The 16,100-nt window shown below is 40.3% G+C and overlaps 1 protein-coding gene across 1 annotated transcript in view; it reads right to left on the reverse strand.

Annotated features, from left to right (window-relative positions):
- Positions 1–3,560: 3,560 nt before the first annotated feature.
- The window catches only part of LOC137321773 (trifunctional enzyme subunit alpha, mitochondrial-like), a 67,668-nt gene continuing 55,128 nt past the window's right edge, over positions 3,561–16,100 (reverse strand). Inside the window, exons 16-20 of the mRNA XM_067984433.1 lie at positions 15,153–15,221; positions 13,057–13,252; positions 11,651–11,765; positions 7,272–7,417; positions 3,561–4,133 (exon numbers count right to left, since the gene is read on the reverse strand). Of these exons, the coding sequence (XP_067840534.1) occupies positions 3,988–4,133; positions 7,272–7,417; positions 11,651–11,765; positions 13,057–13,252; positions 15,153–15,221 (672 nt within the window). The 3' untranslated portion in view covers positions 3,561–3,987. The remainder of the gene's footprint in view (positions 4,134–7,271; positions 7,418–11,650; positions 11,766–13,056; positions 13,253–15,152; positions 15,222–16,100) is intronic.

Below are 16,100 nucleotides of genomic sequence, written 5' to 3' on the forward strand. Positions count from 1 at the left end.
GCACCGCTGATGCAGCTGAAAGCTAAAAAACCGCCAGAAGCTTCAGGTAAGCTCGATTTTAATCCGAACAATGGCTGGTTGTTTCGCATCAAAATTTAGACACATTGTTTTTATAAAGAGCTCATGGAGAAATGAAGGATGCCGATCAGCCAACAGCAGAGCATTGGAAACACACTGTTATATATAAGGTATATCCCACCTGAAGTTTACAACTGTGATGAGTTGGGTCTCTTTTTCAGAGCAGCTCCAGGTCAAACTTTGTCCTTTAAAACACAATTCCTAATGGTCAGTTTAAAAAAAAAAGCACAATGTTGTGCACCAACTTAGATGGCTCCGAAAAATATGGCCCTTTTAAACTGCTGCCAAAAGCAAGAATCGATATGCTTTTGCGGTGTTAATTTGCAGCAAATGCAAGTGATATATTGAGAAAACAGCAACGCTTGGATGACAGCATCTATATTCAGAGTGGTGACAGAAGTTAAACAAATAAAAAAGAACATTTTAGGGTTTCTTGACAATTTTTGGACTCATCCATGTGGTATTGTCTAATGTGAAGCTGGATTTGGGAGGCAACAACACTTGAGAGGAAAGGAAGTTTGGAGATTTTGTGGTAGCTTGCAAGGGCAGAAGGTGGCTTTTTGAGGAAGGGGATAATGATGACACATTTGAAAGAGCTGAGGACAGTAAATTGGGTGGTGCAGGGCAAACCGACCTTTCCAGTGGTTCGTGGACCTGGACAATAGTCAGCCAAAGAAAGTCACCCTTAATGCGGTAGTTTTGTTAATCAAAAGTGATTACTTAATGATTTAATAATTCATACAAACATGCATGAAGCAAAGCAAGTAATACGTACAACGCTACTCGGCCTGTTATACACTTATGCAGTATTGTTTTGTTCAAGGGGTTTTAACCCCTTTCCTACAATTGTCAGCAGTTTAGTGACAATGGAATCAATGAGGTGGGTCTCATGGTGAAGTCAAGTTCGGAGAGGGCATGAGGGCAGATAGGAAAGAAACTAGAAAATGACAAGGGTTCAGGACTAGGGCCTAAATGGGCAAGGGGGAAAAAGTAGGTAAGCAGCAGAGGCAGCTGAACAGTTCATCTCAATCTTTGTGACTTGTTGAAAGGGCAGTTTAAGGAGATGGTTGGTAGCAGAAAAAATATTATGGAGGTTATCTCAGATATCCACAATGATCCTAGAGTGTGGGCATTTTTGCCAGAGGAGAGTAAAGCCCAATACAGCTTGATGAGGGCCAGGCAGATCTAGTGATAGATAGCAAAACAGATGTACACAGAAGGAAGTGAGGTTGGAAGAGGGTAAGGGAATGTGAGCAGTGAGGGATACAAGGAAGTGGTGAGAAATGGACTTTTTGTGATAGAGATCATGGGAGTAGAGGCCACTGGAGATGGGAGGATCAAGGGAGTGGACATGAATACGGGTAGAAGATTTTGTTGGAAGGAGTAGTTAAGGAAGGGCAGGAGGTTAGTGAATTCATAAAGGGTAAGGGGAAAATAGATGAAAATTGAAATCACTGAGGATGAGGCTTGGGGTCAATAGACAATGAGGATTTTAAAGGAGAGATGCTTGAAGGAGAGGAACCAAGTTGTGATTTACATATCCAGTCAGATATGGAGTCCCAATAGCTGAGAACCTAGAAACCATGTTTTGGAAGATGTTTATCTTGTACCTGACGTTGACGGTGACTGTAGTGTTGCTGAACTCTAATAGAATTTCTTGTACCCAAATGTTTTCAGATGACTTTTCAGCAAAATGATGCTCAACAATGCTACAGATTCATAACAGCTTTCTCCATTTGCAAGATGGGTAGAATCACTGGGATTGAGTTTAACATTGGAAGGAGTTTAGACCATCTTTGACTAGCACTTTAGCTAACTTAAGTTACACATTGAACTTATATCATTGGTAAGCGGACATGACAAATATTTCTAAGATTAGTTTTTTTCTTTTTTGGGGTTAATGCTACAGGAAACCTTTTATCAAAACCACATCTATGAAACAATGCCAATATTGGGCTGCTTGATATTATGGTCTGAAGCAATGAATATAATTTTGGCACATGGTAAAGAAAAATTTGATTCAGGCTGCTGTCAAAGGTTAAGTGCAACTAACACAAAACAATTCAAACAGAAAAATTACAACTAGCAACAATTACATGTATAATTTATCAAGAAGTAAAGGTCCAACTTTTTACTCAATTGAGAGATCTCAAGAACGTATCACAATTTATACACTATTAAACAGGACTTTGGCCATTGTAATAAAGGTATTCAATGTAATAGTAGTTCAGTTACAAATCTTTGGTGGCAACAAATTAATTTACTTAGTTAATACGATAAACTGTTTTGAATGCAATAAATCTATTTTAGCCAGAATCCTCATCTTGTTTTCTTTTGATGTTTAAGCTATCTGAAAAGAGTTAAATGTCAATACTTTAATCTATGGCTGCAATGCTAATTTCAATGTGTTTGACTAATCAAAACCATAATTCCTCTCCATAATACTAGATGAAAAATTACAATAAAATGATTCATCATACTTTTGACATTTTGACATGTATTTTGGCTGTTCAGGGGTATTACCACAGTTGCATTCTATTGAGGGCAAATGATTCCCCAAAAGATTCAAATGCAGTGTTATTAGACTACCTAGCCAAAGGGCAGGAATTAACCTAGTCTTTTTAATCACAATGCTACTACAATTAAAGAACAGTGTTACATTATTGTTCAAGTTTCAGTTGAGGGAATTGATGCCTATTTGGACATCGCATACAATTGACCACCCTACAAAAAAAAATCCTCTCAGTGGCCAGTCTTCATGTGTAAGCCTAGACAGTGTCCACAGGCTATTTAAACATGGCAGCATCACAACCTGACCTGATATCCACACACAGTTTCCAGCAAGGGTCACTGGATTGCAAACAGGAGTGGGAACATGACTAATGCTATTTTCCCCCTTTCCTGGCATAGAGGCTAAACTGTGCCAAACAAGATCATGCCTGGGGTCACTCCTTGTTCGTATGGATTGGTATCACACTAAGTAGTGGTGTTAATAACTGAACCGTTAGGGAAGCTCCTTGTTAGGCCAATCATAAACTCAGTTTTACAGCTGGTATTAATTTTTAAGACAGCAATAAAAAGCCAATTAAATGGTGGTTATACTAGCCAACTGGTGTCTGGGGTATCTTCAGTTGATCAGCAGAGTTGGATAAGGCTCGATCCATATATGTGTCATCTCAAGATTGACAATCCAGCTGCTGCACAATGGCTTTGGAAACGCACAGGACAACAGAGCTGCAAGAACTGTTTCTTCCTAATCGAGTCATAAAAATGCTGCATTTAAAGCAAATGTTTAGATTTTAAATTCAATGGTATTTTACTCATTTGCCAAATTTTAACATTTATTGTCTGGTAAAAAAACTTAAGAGGATTTTCCTCCCCTTGGAACGGATTTCTGTGCCAGGTTGCCAACCCACAAAGTTGCTTTAAAACATGATAAACACCATGCCAGCCTAGTGTTATGAAATAAGGGACAGAGCACAATAATTTTATTTTTTAATGTGTCATAACATTGCATTGGAATGGCCTTATTGCTACCCTTGAGAGTAGACACATTTGATACGAACTTACCAGGCTCCACAAAAAAATGCTGGAAACAAATCTTCAAGAAAAATAATAAGTGCAAAATTGAACAGTGTTGAAATTGTATATTATGCAGAAGTGGTGCCTAATTAAGTTGCAGCTGAAGGCACTAATCAAAGCTGACTGACTAAAATATCCAGCATTACAAATGGGTATAATCAAACTGTATATCATTTAATGTTAAAGAACTCAGACACTTCAGATAAAAAAACTACCTCATGTATACAAGAGAAACGTGATCTCAACTTTTTGAAAATGGTCACATTCAGCAATTATGTACATTTTTATTAGTTGAATTCTGTTACGTAGTTAGGTACAAGCTTCATCTTAGTGATGGAATTTCTTGCTCGTGTCCTTAGCGTAGTCCACTAACATCTGGCAAGGTGTGAACTCACTGCTGTAAACACTTTCATATTTCTTCATCTTGTCAACCAGTGTGCTTGCACCATAGGAATCTAAAAATTTGAATGGCCCTAAAGTGGAAGAAAATCCATTAAAAATTAATTTCATTCTGAATAATGACATTTTAAAAAAATGAATTATTGACTATTTGTGTATTACTGCAACACTGACTCCTATTTTATACATTGTAAATATTTGGATTTTGTAGTGACAATACTTTTTTATATCACTGAGATTACGTTTATTCCACTCAAGTGGGAGTGTAGACAATTTTGTTTGCATGATCGATTCAAATGCAATACTAGGACAGAGCAATAATTCAGACTGTACATTCAAAATTTAGCATCCAGTTAAATACAAACACCACGATCAGCTAAAATATACAGTCCCAACAGTACTTGCATACAATTTTTTAAACTTCAATTACCAATGTGATTTTGAAGACAGATGAAAAAATTTGCACAGGTCTAAGTTGCTGCACATAAACATAAGAACCAAAATGCATTAAGTAATCCTGAAATAAAAATCACCAGTGGATCAATTTTATAATATACTTGTTGCATATAAAAGTAGAATATTTGATGCCAGCAGTTGAAAACAAAATTTCCCACAGGAGAAAAATCCACAAAACTAACTTGGACAGCAAGTATTCAGTTATTTTGCCCTGCTCTCACTTCAGAATTTCAGCATTTTGTTGAGTACTCTCTGGATTGGAAACCTACACATTTATCATCCAGTATTGAAGATTTTTAATGTTAATTCAACTCTATTACACTACATTCAAACAATCTAATGGGGTACAGTGCAGATTCACCAGAATTATACCAGAGCTTAAAAGGTTAAATTATGAGGACAGGTTGCATAAACTTATCATGTACTCTATTGAGTTTAGAAGGTGATCTAATGGAGATGTTTAAAATGCCAAAATGATTCTATAGGGAAGATGCAGAGAAACTATTTCCTCTGGTGGGGGATCCAGAACAAAAGGGACACAATCTTAAAATTAGAACTAGGTCATTCAGGAGTGAAATCAGGAGGCACTTTTTCACACAAATAGTAGTGGAAAAATGGAACTCTTTTCCCCCCCAAAAGGCTGTGGATTTTGGGTTAATTGAAACTTGCAAGATTGAGATTGATAGATTTGAGGTACAGATCAGACATGATCTGGTTGAATGGCAGAACAGGCTCTAAGGGCTGAATGGCCTACTCCTCTTCCTATGTTCTGTTACACAACTTTCCACAGAATTTCAGTTTAGAGGACATACTTTCCCCTCTTCCCAAAAGCAAATCAAAAAGCATTTTTTTTCCTTTGCTACCCTCACATTCAATTTTCTCTTAGCAGTGTACAGTTCAACACGTGCCAGGTTTAATCCAGTACCTCACCCAAGTGACTATGATTCACTTGAGTTCACAGTGTCAGCAACCTATTCAACCACAGGGCCACCACAGCCACGTTCAATCTTGTCCTCACCCATTCCACATACAAACACATTCAACAAAGGTTACTGGATAGCCATCAGGAGCAGGAATCCTTAGGTAACTCAATATAGATTGGAGATCAAACCTAGAAATGCCATAGTCTTTACTGCTTTGTCAACAACATAATGGAAATGCTTTTTAAAAAAAACCTAATGGGTAATTTTCCAAATATGCACTGGAGGTTTTCAGGAGTACTACCAGCCATTTTCCATCCCGAAACATACAGCAAAGAAGGAGGTCATTCAGCCCATCGTGCCTGTGCCGGCTCTTTGCAAGAGCTATCCAATTAGTCCCATTCCCCTGCTCTTTCCCCATAGCTCTGCAAATTTTTCCCTTTTCAAGTATTTATCCAATTCCCTTTTGCAAGATACAATTGAATCTGCTTCCACCACCCTTTCAAGCAGTGCATTCTAGATCATAACAACTCGCTGCGTAAAAAGAATTCTCTTCATCTCCCCTCGGTTCTTTTGCCAAATATCTTAAATCTGTGTCATCTGGTTACCGACCTTTCTGCCACTGGAAATTCTCCCTATGTACTCTATCAAAAGCTCTCATAATTTTGAACACCTCTATTAAATCTCCCCTTAACCTTTTCTGCTTTTGAGCTCAATCCCAGCTTTTCTAGTCTCTCCACATAACTGAAGTCCCTCATCCCTAGCAAATCTCCTCTACACCCTCTCCAAGACCTTCACATCCTTCCTAAAGTGTGGTGTCCAGTATTGGACACAATACTCCAGCCAAGGCGTAACCAGTGTTTTATAAGGGTTTAGCATAACTTCCTTGCTTTTGTACTCTTCACTTCTATATAAAGCCAAGGATCCCATATGCATTTTTAGCAGCTTTATCAACCTGTCCTGTCATCTTCAAAGATTTGTGTACGTAAACCCCCAGGACTCCCTAATCCTGCAACCCCCTTTAAAATTGTACCATTTAGTTTATATTGCCTCTCCTCATTGTTCCTTCCAAAATGCATCACTTCACACATCTCTGCATTAAATTTCAACTGCCATGTCTCTGCCCAATGGATGGATAGAAAATATTAGGCACATTGCATTAGTGGCAGTTGAGGATCCAGTGCCAGTGCACATTCAGAAAAGTAAGTGCACTTTGCCCAATTAAGCTTCATTTTTGTAGATTTTCCCTTTTGCCCATTGTGATTCTCTCCTCACTCCAACCCTCCATTTACCTTGACGTAATTTGGCATTACCACCAGACCGTCTGCTTTCCTAGAACACTGGACATTGTAGACAAAGCTCTTCCATTTGTTCAGCTATTGAATTTCAATTGGAAGGCACTAACAAATAGAAACATTTTGTCTCTTGTATTTGGTACTTTAACAGCTCTACCTAAAAACCTTTTGATCATTACCCAAGTAAAGCAAACAAAAAAAAACTTTGCTTGCAACAGAAAAAACAGCACCAAAGAATTGAGTTCAATTTTGTTATAAAAGTTCAATATGAATTGGCAATTCTGTAGAAATGGAATCCAGTAATATTAAATTTTGCTTTTAAAAAATGCATTCTTCAGACAAAATTCCATGGACATTTCTAGCAAAATAGAGTAAATATACAACTCACTTTACATAAAATGCTCTACATAGGCTATATTTAGCAGCCATTTAAAAAAAAGTAAACTTTCACTGTTCTAGAAAAACACAAATCCTAAAGATACAAAATACTTAGTAGTTCATACAGAATAGTGGGTCTTTTCAAATTTAGCAATTGCTTTACCTCCAAGGCATGGTGGGAACCCTAGGCCAAAAACAGCACCAATATCTCCCTCAACTGGGCTGCTTAATATTCCTTCTTGAAGACACATTACTGCCTCGTTCACAAATCTTGACACCAACCGCAACTGAATATCTTCATCTGATGAACTGGAAAGGGAGAAAACTAGTCAGTAAATTCTCAACTGCAACAGGACAGTGTTAGCGCAGAATAGAGTGCTTCAAATAATTTGTCCAAAAATTCCAGATAATTTTTTTTTACATGACCAATGCAGATCATCAGTGCACTTTATTTATTCTTTACAAACTTGAATATGGGATTCATATGTATTTATAAACTGAACATATACAAATCATGATGAATATATTTCTATGTCCCCACTCTTACCTATTCTCCATAAATACACACACACACAAAGTATAAAGCTTAGCATCAGTGCCTGCACATTTAGAAGCATTGTTAAGTGAAACTGCTCCATTTGTACATAGGCAAATTCACCAAGAGATAGAAAAACAGTATGGCAGCTACCTGCTTGTTTACCCACCCACAAGGGGTTTAACAAGAATAGCACCAGAAACAGATTAACTAATTATTTATCTAGTTGCTTGTGAGATGTTGAGGTGCCCACGATGACTGCCAAGTTTGAGTACACAATACTCACTGCACTTCAAAGTAATTAACTGTATTTGAGATAAGGCACTGCAGAGATTACATTTTTCTTCAGTTTTTTTTAATAGATAAATGCTGTGAGCGCAAAGTTAGCACTTAGATGCAAATGCCATCACAAGTCCAACAACTATGTTTGACACATTTGGCAGCGGTGCATATTTTGACAAATTGCAGTTGCTGCACACAAGAAATACAGGACACTAGTCTACAGACCATATGAACTATATAAAAACTCAACCAGCATGCATGAGCACTTCCAAGTAGTTTGCAATAAGACCAGAGCAGTAGAAACCTAGTACAGCACGCATTTGGTTACAACTGATTTAAAAATCCAAAGAACATGAAACCAATGAGCATTTACAGCCAGTTGCATTTAAATAAACCTATTAAATAGGTCGGGGGTAATAAATCTATTAAATAGGTTGGGGGTAATATATTAGCATGGATTGAGGATTGGTTAACTGACAGAAAACAGAGAGTAGGAATAAATGAGTCATTTTCAGGTTGGTAGGCTGTAACTAGTGGGGTGCCGCAAGATCAGTGCTTGGGCCGCAGCTGTTTACAATCTATATTAATGACTTAGATGAAGGGACCAAGTTTGCTGACAATACAAAGCTAGGTGGGAAAGTAAGCCGTGAGGAGGACAGAGAGTCTGCAAAGGGTTAAGTGAGTAGGCAAGAAGGTGGCAGATGGAGTATAATGTGAGGAAGAGTGAGATTATTCACTTTGGTAGGAAGAATAGAGGAACAAAATATTTTTTAAAATGGTGAGAAACTATTAAATATTGGCGTTTAGAGGGAGTTGGGTGTCCTTGTCGACGAAACACAAAGTTAACTTGCAGGTACAGCAAGCAATTAGGAAGACAAATGGCATGTTGGCCTTTATTGCAAGGGGGTTGGAGTACAAGAATAAGGAAGTCTTGCTGCAACTGTACAGTACTCCAGGTGAGACTACACCTGGAGTACTGTGCACAGTTTTGGTCTCCTTACCTAAGGAAAGTTATACTTGCCTTAGAGGCGGTGTAACAAATGGTCGCAAGATCAAAGCTCTGCAGTCCTGCCACATCCAGTCGTGAATGGTGGTGGACAATTAAACAACTAACGGGAAGAGGAGGCTCTGCAAACATCCCCATTCTCAATGATGGCGGAGTCCAGCACGTGAGTGCAAAAGACAAGGCTGAAGCGTTTGCAACCATCTTCAGCCAGAAGTGCCGAGTGGATAATCCATCTCAGCCTCCTCCCGATATCCCCACCATCACGGAAGCCAGTCTTCGGCCAATTCGATTCACTCCACGTGATATCAAGAAACGGCTGAGTGCACTGGATACAGCAAAGGCTATGGGCCCCGACAACATCCCAGCTGTAGTGCTGAAGACTTGTGCTCCAGAACTAGCTGCGCCTCTAGCCAAGCTGTTCCAGTACAGCTACAACACTGGCATCCACCCGAAAATGTGGAAAATTGCCCAGGTATGTCCTGTCCACAAAAAGCAGGACAAATCCAATCCGTCCAATTACCGCCCCATCAGTCTACTCTCAATCATCAGCAAAGTGATGGAAGGTGTCGTCGACAGTGCTATCAAGCGGCACTTACTCACCAATAACCTGCTCACCGATGCTCAGTTTGGGTTCCGCCAAGACCACTCGGCTCCAGACCTCATTACAGCCTTGGTCCAAACATGGACAAAAGAGCTGAATTCCAGAGGTGAGGTGAGAGTGACTGCCCTTGACATCAAGGCAGCATTTGACCGAGTGTGGCACCAAGGAGCCCTAGTAAAATTGAAGTCAATGGGAATCAGGGGGAAAACTCTCCAGTGGCTGGAGTCATACCTGGCACAAAGGAAGATGGTAGTGGTTGTTGGAGGCCAAGCATCTCAGCCCCAGGGCATTGCTGCAGGAGTTCCTCAGGGCAGTGTCCTAGGCCCAACCATCTTCAGCTGCTTCATCAATGACCTTCCCTCCATCATAAGGTCAGAAATGGGGATGTTCGCTGATGACTGCACAGTGTTCAGTTCCATTCGCAACCCCTCAGATAATGAAGCAGTCCGAGCCCGCATGCAGCAAGACCTGGACAACATCCAGGCTTGGGCTGATAAGTGGCAAGTAACATTCGCGCCAGATAAGTGCCAGGCAATGACCATCTCCAACAAGAGAGAGTCTAACCACCTCCCCTTGACATTCAATGGCATTACCATCGCCGAATCCCCCACCATCAACATCCTGGGGGTCACCATTGACCAGAAACTTAACTGGACCAGCCATATAAATACTGTGGCTACGAGAGCAGGTCAGAGGCTGGGTATTCTGCGGCGAGTGACTCACCTCCTGACTCCCCAAAGCCTTTCCACCATCTACAAGGCACAAGTCAGGAGTGTGATGGAATACTCTCCACTTGCCTGGATGAGTGCAGCTCCAACAACACTCAAGAAGCTCGACACCATCCAAGATAAAGCAGCCCGCTTGATTGGCACCCCATCCACCACCCTAAACATTCACTCCCTTCACCACCGGCGCACTGTGGCTGCAGTGTGTACCATCCACAGGATGCACTGCAGCAACTCGCCAAGGCTTCTTCGACAGCACCTCCCAAACCCACGACCTCTACCACCTAGAAGGACAAGGGCAGCAGGCGCATGGGAACAACACCACCTGCACGTTCCCCTCCAAGTCACACACCATCCCGACTTGGAAATATATCGCCGTTCCTTCATTGTCGCTGGGTCAAAATCCTGGAACTCCCTTCCTAACAGCACTGTGGGAGAACGGTCACCACACCGACTGCAGCGGTTCAAGAAGGCGGCTCACCACCACCTTCTCAAGGGCAATTAGGGATGGGCAATAAATGCTGGCCTTGCCAGCGACGCCCACATCCCGTGAACGAATAAAAAAAAGATTGATTCCTGGGATGAGAGGGTTGTCCTATGAGGAGAGATTGAGTAGAATGGGCCTCACGAGTTTGAAGAATGAGAGGTGATCTCATTGAAACATATAAAGTTCTTAGAGGGCTTGACAGGATAGATGCAGACAGGCTGTTTCCCCTAGCTGGAGTGTCTAGAACTAGGGGGCATAGTCTCAGGATAAGGGGTGGGCGATTTAAGACTGAGATGAGGAGAAATTTTTTCACTCAGAGAGTGGTGGATCTTTGGAATTCTCTACCCTGTTGGGTTGTGGATGCTCAGTTGTTGAGTATATTCAAGACTGAGATCGATAGATTTTTGGACGCTAAGTGAATCAAGGGATATGGGGGAAAGTGGATTTGAGGTTGAAGATCAGCCGTGATCTTACTGAATGGCGGAGCAGGCTCGAGGGGCTACATGGCCTACTCCTGCTCCTATTTCTTATGTTCTTATTGGCTGAAGAGTTTTGGGAAGTCCTGAGGTCATAAAAGGCACGATATAAATACAAGCCCTTTCTTTCTTTAAACTTTGATCTCCCAATCTGTGGCAGAGCAGGCCAGTGTACTGGTCTAATTATGACCAAGTGACAACACTTCAAAAGTAATTCATTGTCTATAAAAGGTTGTTGGGACATTCTGAGGACATGAAAGGTGCTTTTCCACTGCAAGCTTTCAATTTTTTTAAAACTGGACTATTTACTGGCAACCATTTGTTGGGTATCCAAGTGAACCATGGAATTGAGTGAGCATAGATGAAATTGATCCTCCAGTTAGCATACTGCATTTGAAGGATTTACAAAATACTTTATAATTTTACTTACACCCCAGGGTTGACAGGCAGCTTAAAGCGGTCTAAAATTTCCTTGGCTCCTGGATTCAAATTTTTGCCTTTCACACCTGCCTGATAAAGGAAGTATCCTTTTCCTGTCTTACGGCCTGAAATGGAAAGAATTAAAACTAAACTTGATTACTTTTTGATTACTTTGTTTCTAGAGACCTTTAACACTCACTATCGTTACTGTAGCATCTAATTGTTTCAATAGCCTTATTTCAGAAGTCTATCACATCTATTTTATTAATTTTTAAAATGGGTTCCTTGGTATTTGAATCATTTGCCATGGTGAATAATTTGCCTAAATCAACTTTGTCAATCCCTTCATAATCTTGAGAACTTCCAGTAGGTCACTTCACAATCTACTCTTCACAAAAAGAGAACAAGTCCACGGGGGAATGGGGATCGGGGATGGAGAGGGAGACTGGGGAACGGAGTGGGTGCGGTGCCCAGAATTTCCTGCAGAGCCAGGAGCAGCGCCGAGAGAGGAGCAGTCAGTGAAGGGATGAATGAAGCCTGGGGACTTTATCGTGGATAAACAGTTAAAAATTGTTTCCACTGTTGGGATAATGGGAAACAAGGTGATGGAGACCACGGCTTCTCACTGGAAGAACCTAGGGGGAAGGGAGAAGGAAAGTTTTTGAACGGAAGGCTATGGGATCATGGGATGCTTCACCACAAGTAGCTATTGAGACACTAGAACATCATGTAAATCACGAGAAAAAAGGTATTCAACTACAGTGACCCAACCTTTATAAAAAGGTGGAGGATGGAGCAACATTACACTTTCTTCCAGTATCACTCTGCAATACATTTTCTTGGATAGCTTGGAGCAGACCACCGTGGCAAACTGAACAATGAAGACAATTTAAGGATCACAGGAATTTCTCTACTACAAAGGGTTGTACTAGACAGTCTCAGGGCTGAATGTGCAAATCTTAAATTCACTTGATGGTATCAACCAATTCAGGTGTGAGGCTGGGTGTGACTTCGGTTGAAATAACACAAATTGACATGTTTTGCCTGAGGAATTTAATACACATAACAGGCTGTTTTCTAAAAATAGGACCAGCAATATTGAAACAGCTACAAAAGCAACAGTCAAGAAAACTGGAAAAAAACAAGCTAATGGATTATGAAGGAATCAGCTGATAAATATTAGGCTGAATTTATTCCTGGTGTGAAACAGAACAGTTCAAAATGAGAACATTGAATGGAAATTCTAGAACTGCGACAGATAGGTGATAGCAGAAATCATATAGCTAGTGTGAGATAATGATTCTTAAAGGGACTTCACCCATTTTGACAACATCTTATTCATTAGTATGGAGGATGAAGAATCATATTACTATGTTATGTCCACAGTTATGTCATATAACAGCTGATTTTACTTACCCAAAAATCCCTTTGCAACCATAGCTTTTAATACATCAATACTTCCACCTGACATTCGAGCGCCAAAGGCTTTCCCCAGATCCTCTGCGACATGCGCTGCTACATCAACACCAACTTCATCAATCAGCGTGGCAATGCCCACAGGAAATCCAAAGCCAGTTGTAACTGAATCCAGTTTCTTTGGGTCACCATGTTCCTGGAAATGCAAGTCATTAGTACCTTAAATACACATTCCAATAAACAAAAACCTATTTCCCTCACAACCGTAACACTAAAATCCTTGCAAGATTTTGTAAGTGGAAATATCATTTTAGTGCATACAACGGCCCAGATTTTGCTGTAGCAGGGCATCTAACAATGCCGGCGAGCTGATAACTGTGCAGCAAGGAAAATGGGGAAAGCAACTGTGTATCATCCTTAACCAATCAGATTGAAGTATTATGAAATAAACAGCACAAGGACTGAGAAGGAAGTGTAAATTAGATTGGGTGAATTCAATGTCAAATCAGATACAGAAAGAGAAATAAAAAAGAGGGAAAGAAAGATTGGATTGAGAGAGAAAAAAAAGACAAAGGAATAGTTATAAAAAATGTTAAATGTAAAACTTTACATTTTTAAAATCTCCAACAATTAAAACTTGAAGGCATGAGACTCCACACTTGTAATAGTTAATTTTCAGAGCTAGAGAGGTTGATTGGCAGTAAGTAACACTTGTCACATTGTTAAGACTTGAAATGACAAGACTTAACTTTCTGTGACGAGCTTAGCTCGTATTTACTACGCAAATACAGGAACGTCATGCCATTCAATACATTTCAAATGGTGAGGAAGACAGTGAGATGCCGTTTTCGTGAAGTTAATGGCGCAGCAGTGCAACTCGTAGTAGATCATATACTACTAATCCTAAGGAATATGAACCTGGGTAAAAACTAGTAACTAGTTCCTCATCCCTGGAATCATTCCAGTAAATCTCTTCTGCACCCTCTCGAAGGCCTTCATATCTTTCCTAAAGTGCAGTGCCCAGAACTGGACACAATACTCCAGTTGTGGCCAAACCAGTGTTTTAAAAAAGGTTCATCATAACTTCCTTGCTTTTGTACTCTATGCCTCTGTTTATAAAGCCCAGGAGCCCGTCCGCTTTTTTAACCGTTTTCTCAACTTGCCCTGCCACCTTCAATGATTTGTGTACATATACCCCCAGATCTCTCTGTTCCTGTACCCCTTTTAGAATTGTGCCCTTTAGATTATATTGCCTCTCCTCATCCTTCCTACCGAAATGTATCACTCTGCATTTTTGCGTGTTAAATTTCATCTGCCACATGTCCGCCCATGCCACCAGCCTGTCTAATAGTCTCTTGAAGTCTATCACTATTCTCCTCACTGTTCACTACACTACCAAGTTTTGTGTCATCTGCAAATTGTGCCATGTACATCCAAGTCCAAGTCATTAATATATATCAAGAAAAGCAGTGGGGTCCTAGTACCGGCCCCTGGGGAACACTACTGTACACCTCCCTTCAGTCCAAAAAACAGCCGTTCACCACTACTCTCTCTTTCCTGTTACTTAGCAATTCAGTATCCATGCTGCTACTGCCCCTTTTATTCCACGGGCTTCAATCTTGATGACAAGCTTATTACGCGGCACTTTATCAAACGCCTTTTGAAAGTCCATATACATCACATCAACTGCATTGCCCTCATCTACCCTCTCTGTTATCTCATCAAAAAACGATATCAAGTTAGTTAAACACGATTTGCCTTCAACAAATCCGTGCTGCTTTCCCTAATCAATCCACACTTGTCCAAGTGACTGCTAATTCCATCCCGGATTATTGTTTCTAAAAAAGTTTCCCCACCACCAAAGTTAAACCGACTGGCTTGTAGTTGCTGGGTTTATCCTTGCACTCTTTTTTGAACAAGGGTGTAACATTTACAATACACAAATGAAATGCAGACTTCTACAAAACGTATGTGAGTTTAGAAAAGCTAGAGCAGAGGTACATAAATACTAAACTGTTTTTCAATGAAAATGTTGGGAAAAGCTTTATTTATGGAGAACAACATATTTAATTCAACTTAATACAATCTAAACAAACCTGCAAGACTCTGAGTGCTTCTGCTAATGTAGGTGCAAGACATCTTGTGGTATAGAAACCAGGGCGATCCTAAAGAAAATACAAAAGTCAACCTTTCAATCAAAGTGTTTCAGAATCAAACAGCTTTTTTCCCCCCACATACAAGAACATATTCTTGAACTAAATTCTTTATCCAGCATCTAACCAAAACAGATTCTTCAGATGAGATATTAAACTCAGGCCAATCTGTCTGTTGACACTGCATTTTGTTGAAGATCCAAGCATACTATACCAAAAGGAGCAAGAAGTTCTCCTCATGTCCTGTCTAATTGTTCCCTCAACCACCACTACCAAAAAAAATTAATTGATCATTGATCTTCTTGCTGTTTGAGTAACCTGACTGGGCACATAAAAATTATGTTCACCTAAATAACAACAATGACTGCATTTCAAAGTAAATCTTTGTGTATAAAGAGCTTTGCAAATTACGAACTACGGCCAGCCTTCAATGCACCAAGCCCTTTAACAACTTAAAACACAGGACACGCAGGTCAGCGCAAGGTGGCAGCAGGTTTTGTGAAAGAAACGGCTTTTGTGGAATCAGGAGCTCTTTACCCAGCATCCAAAGCGGCACAGGAATCACTCTACCTCTGGGATTGAATGCTTGCACGGATCCATCCCAGGGATAGAGCGGTTTCTCGGCCGCTATGGATGCTGGATAAAGAACTCCTCATTCTACTGAAAATTTTTAGAGTACATACAATGACCATTTTGAAAATAAGGACACCTGCAAAAAAAGACAGCTAATGCCTGTCCCCAAGATGTCCAAAGATAAAATAACGTGATCTGACATTTTGAGCCATTATTGATGCAGTCATGGCTGGGTCCAAAGGTTGTTGTCAACTTAAAGCAAACAGCAGTCTTTAATAATAGCATTCATGGCTAGCTGAATAGTGTTCTTTTAAAAAA

The sequence above is a fragment of the Heptranchias perlo genome, chromosome 5 (genome assembly GCF_035084215.1).
Source record: "Heptranchias perlo isolate sHepPer1 chromosome 5, sHepPer1.hap1, whole genome shotgun sequence".
NCBI lineage: Eukaryota > Metazoa > Chordata > Chondrichthyes > Hexanchiformes > Hexanchidae > Heptranchias > Heptranchias perlo.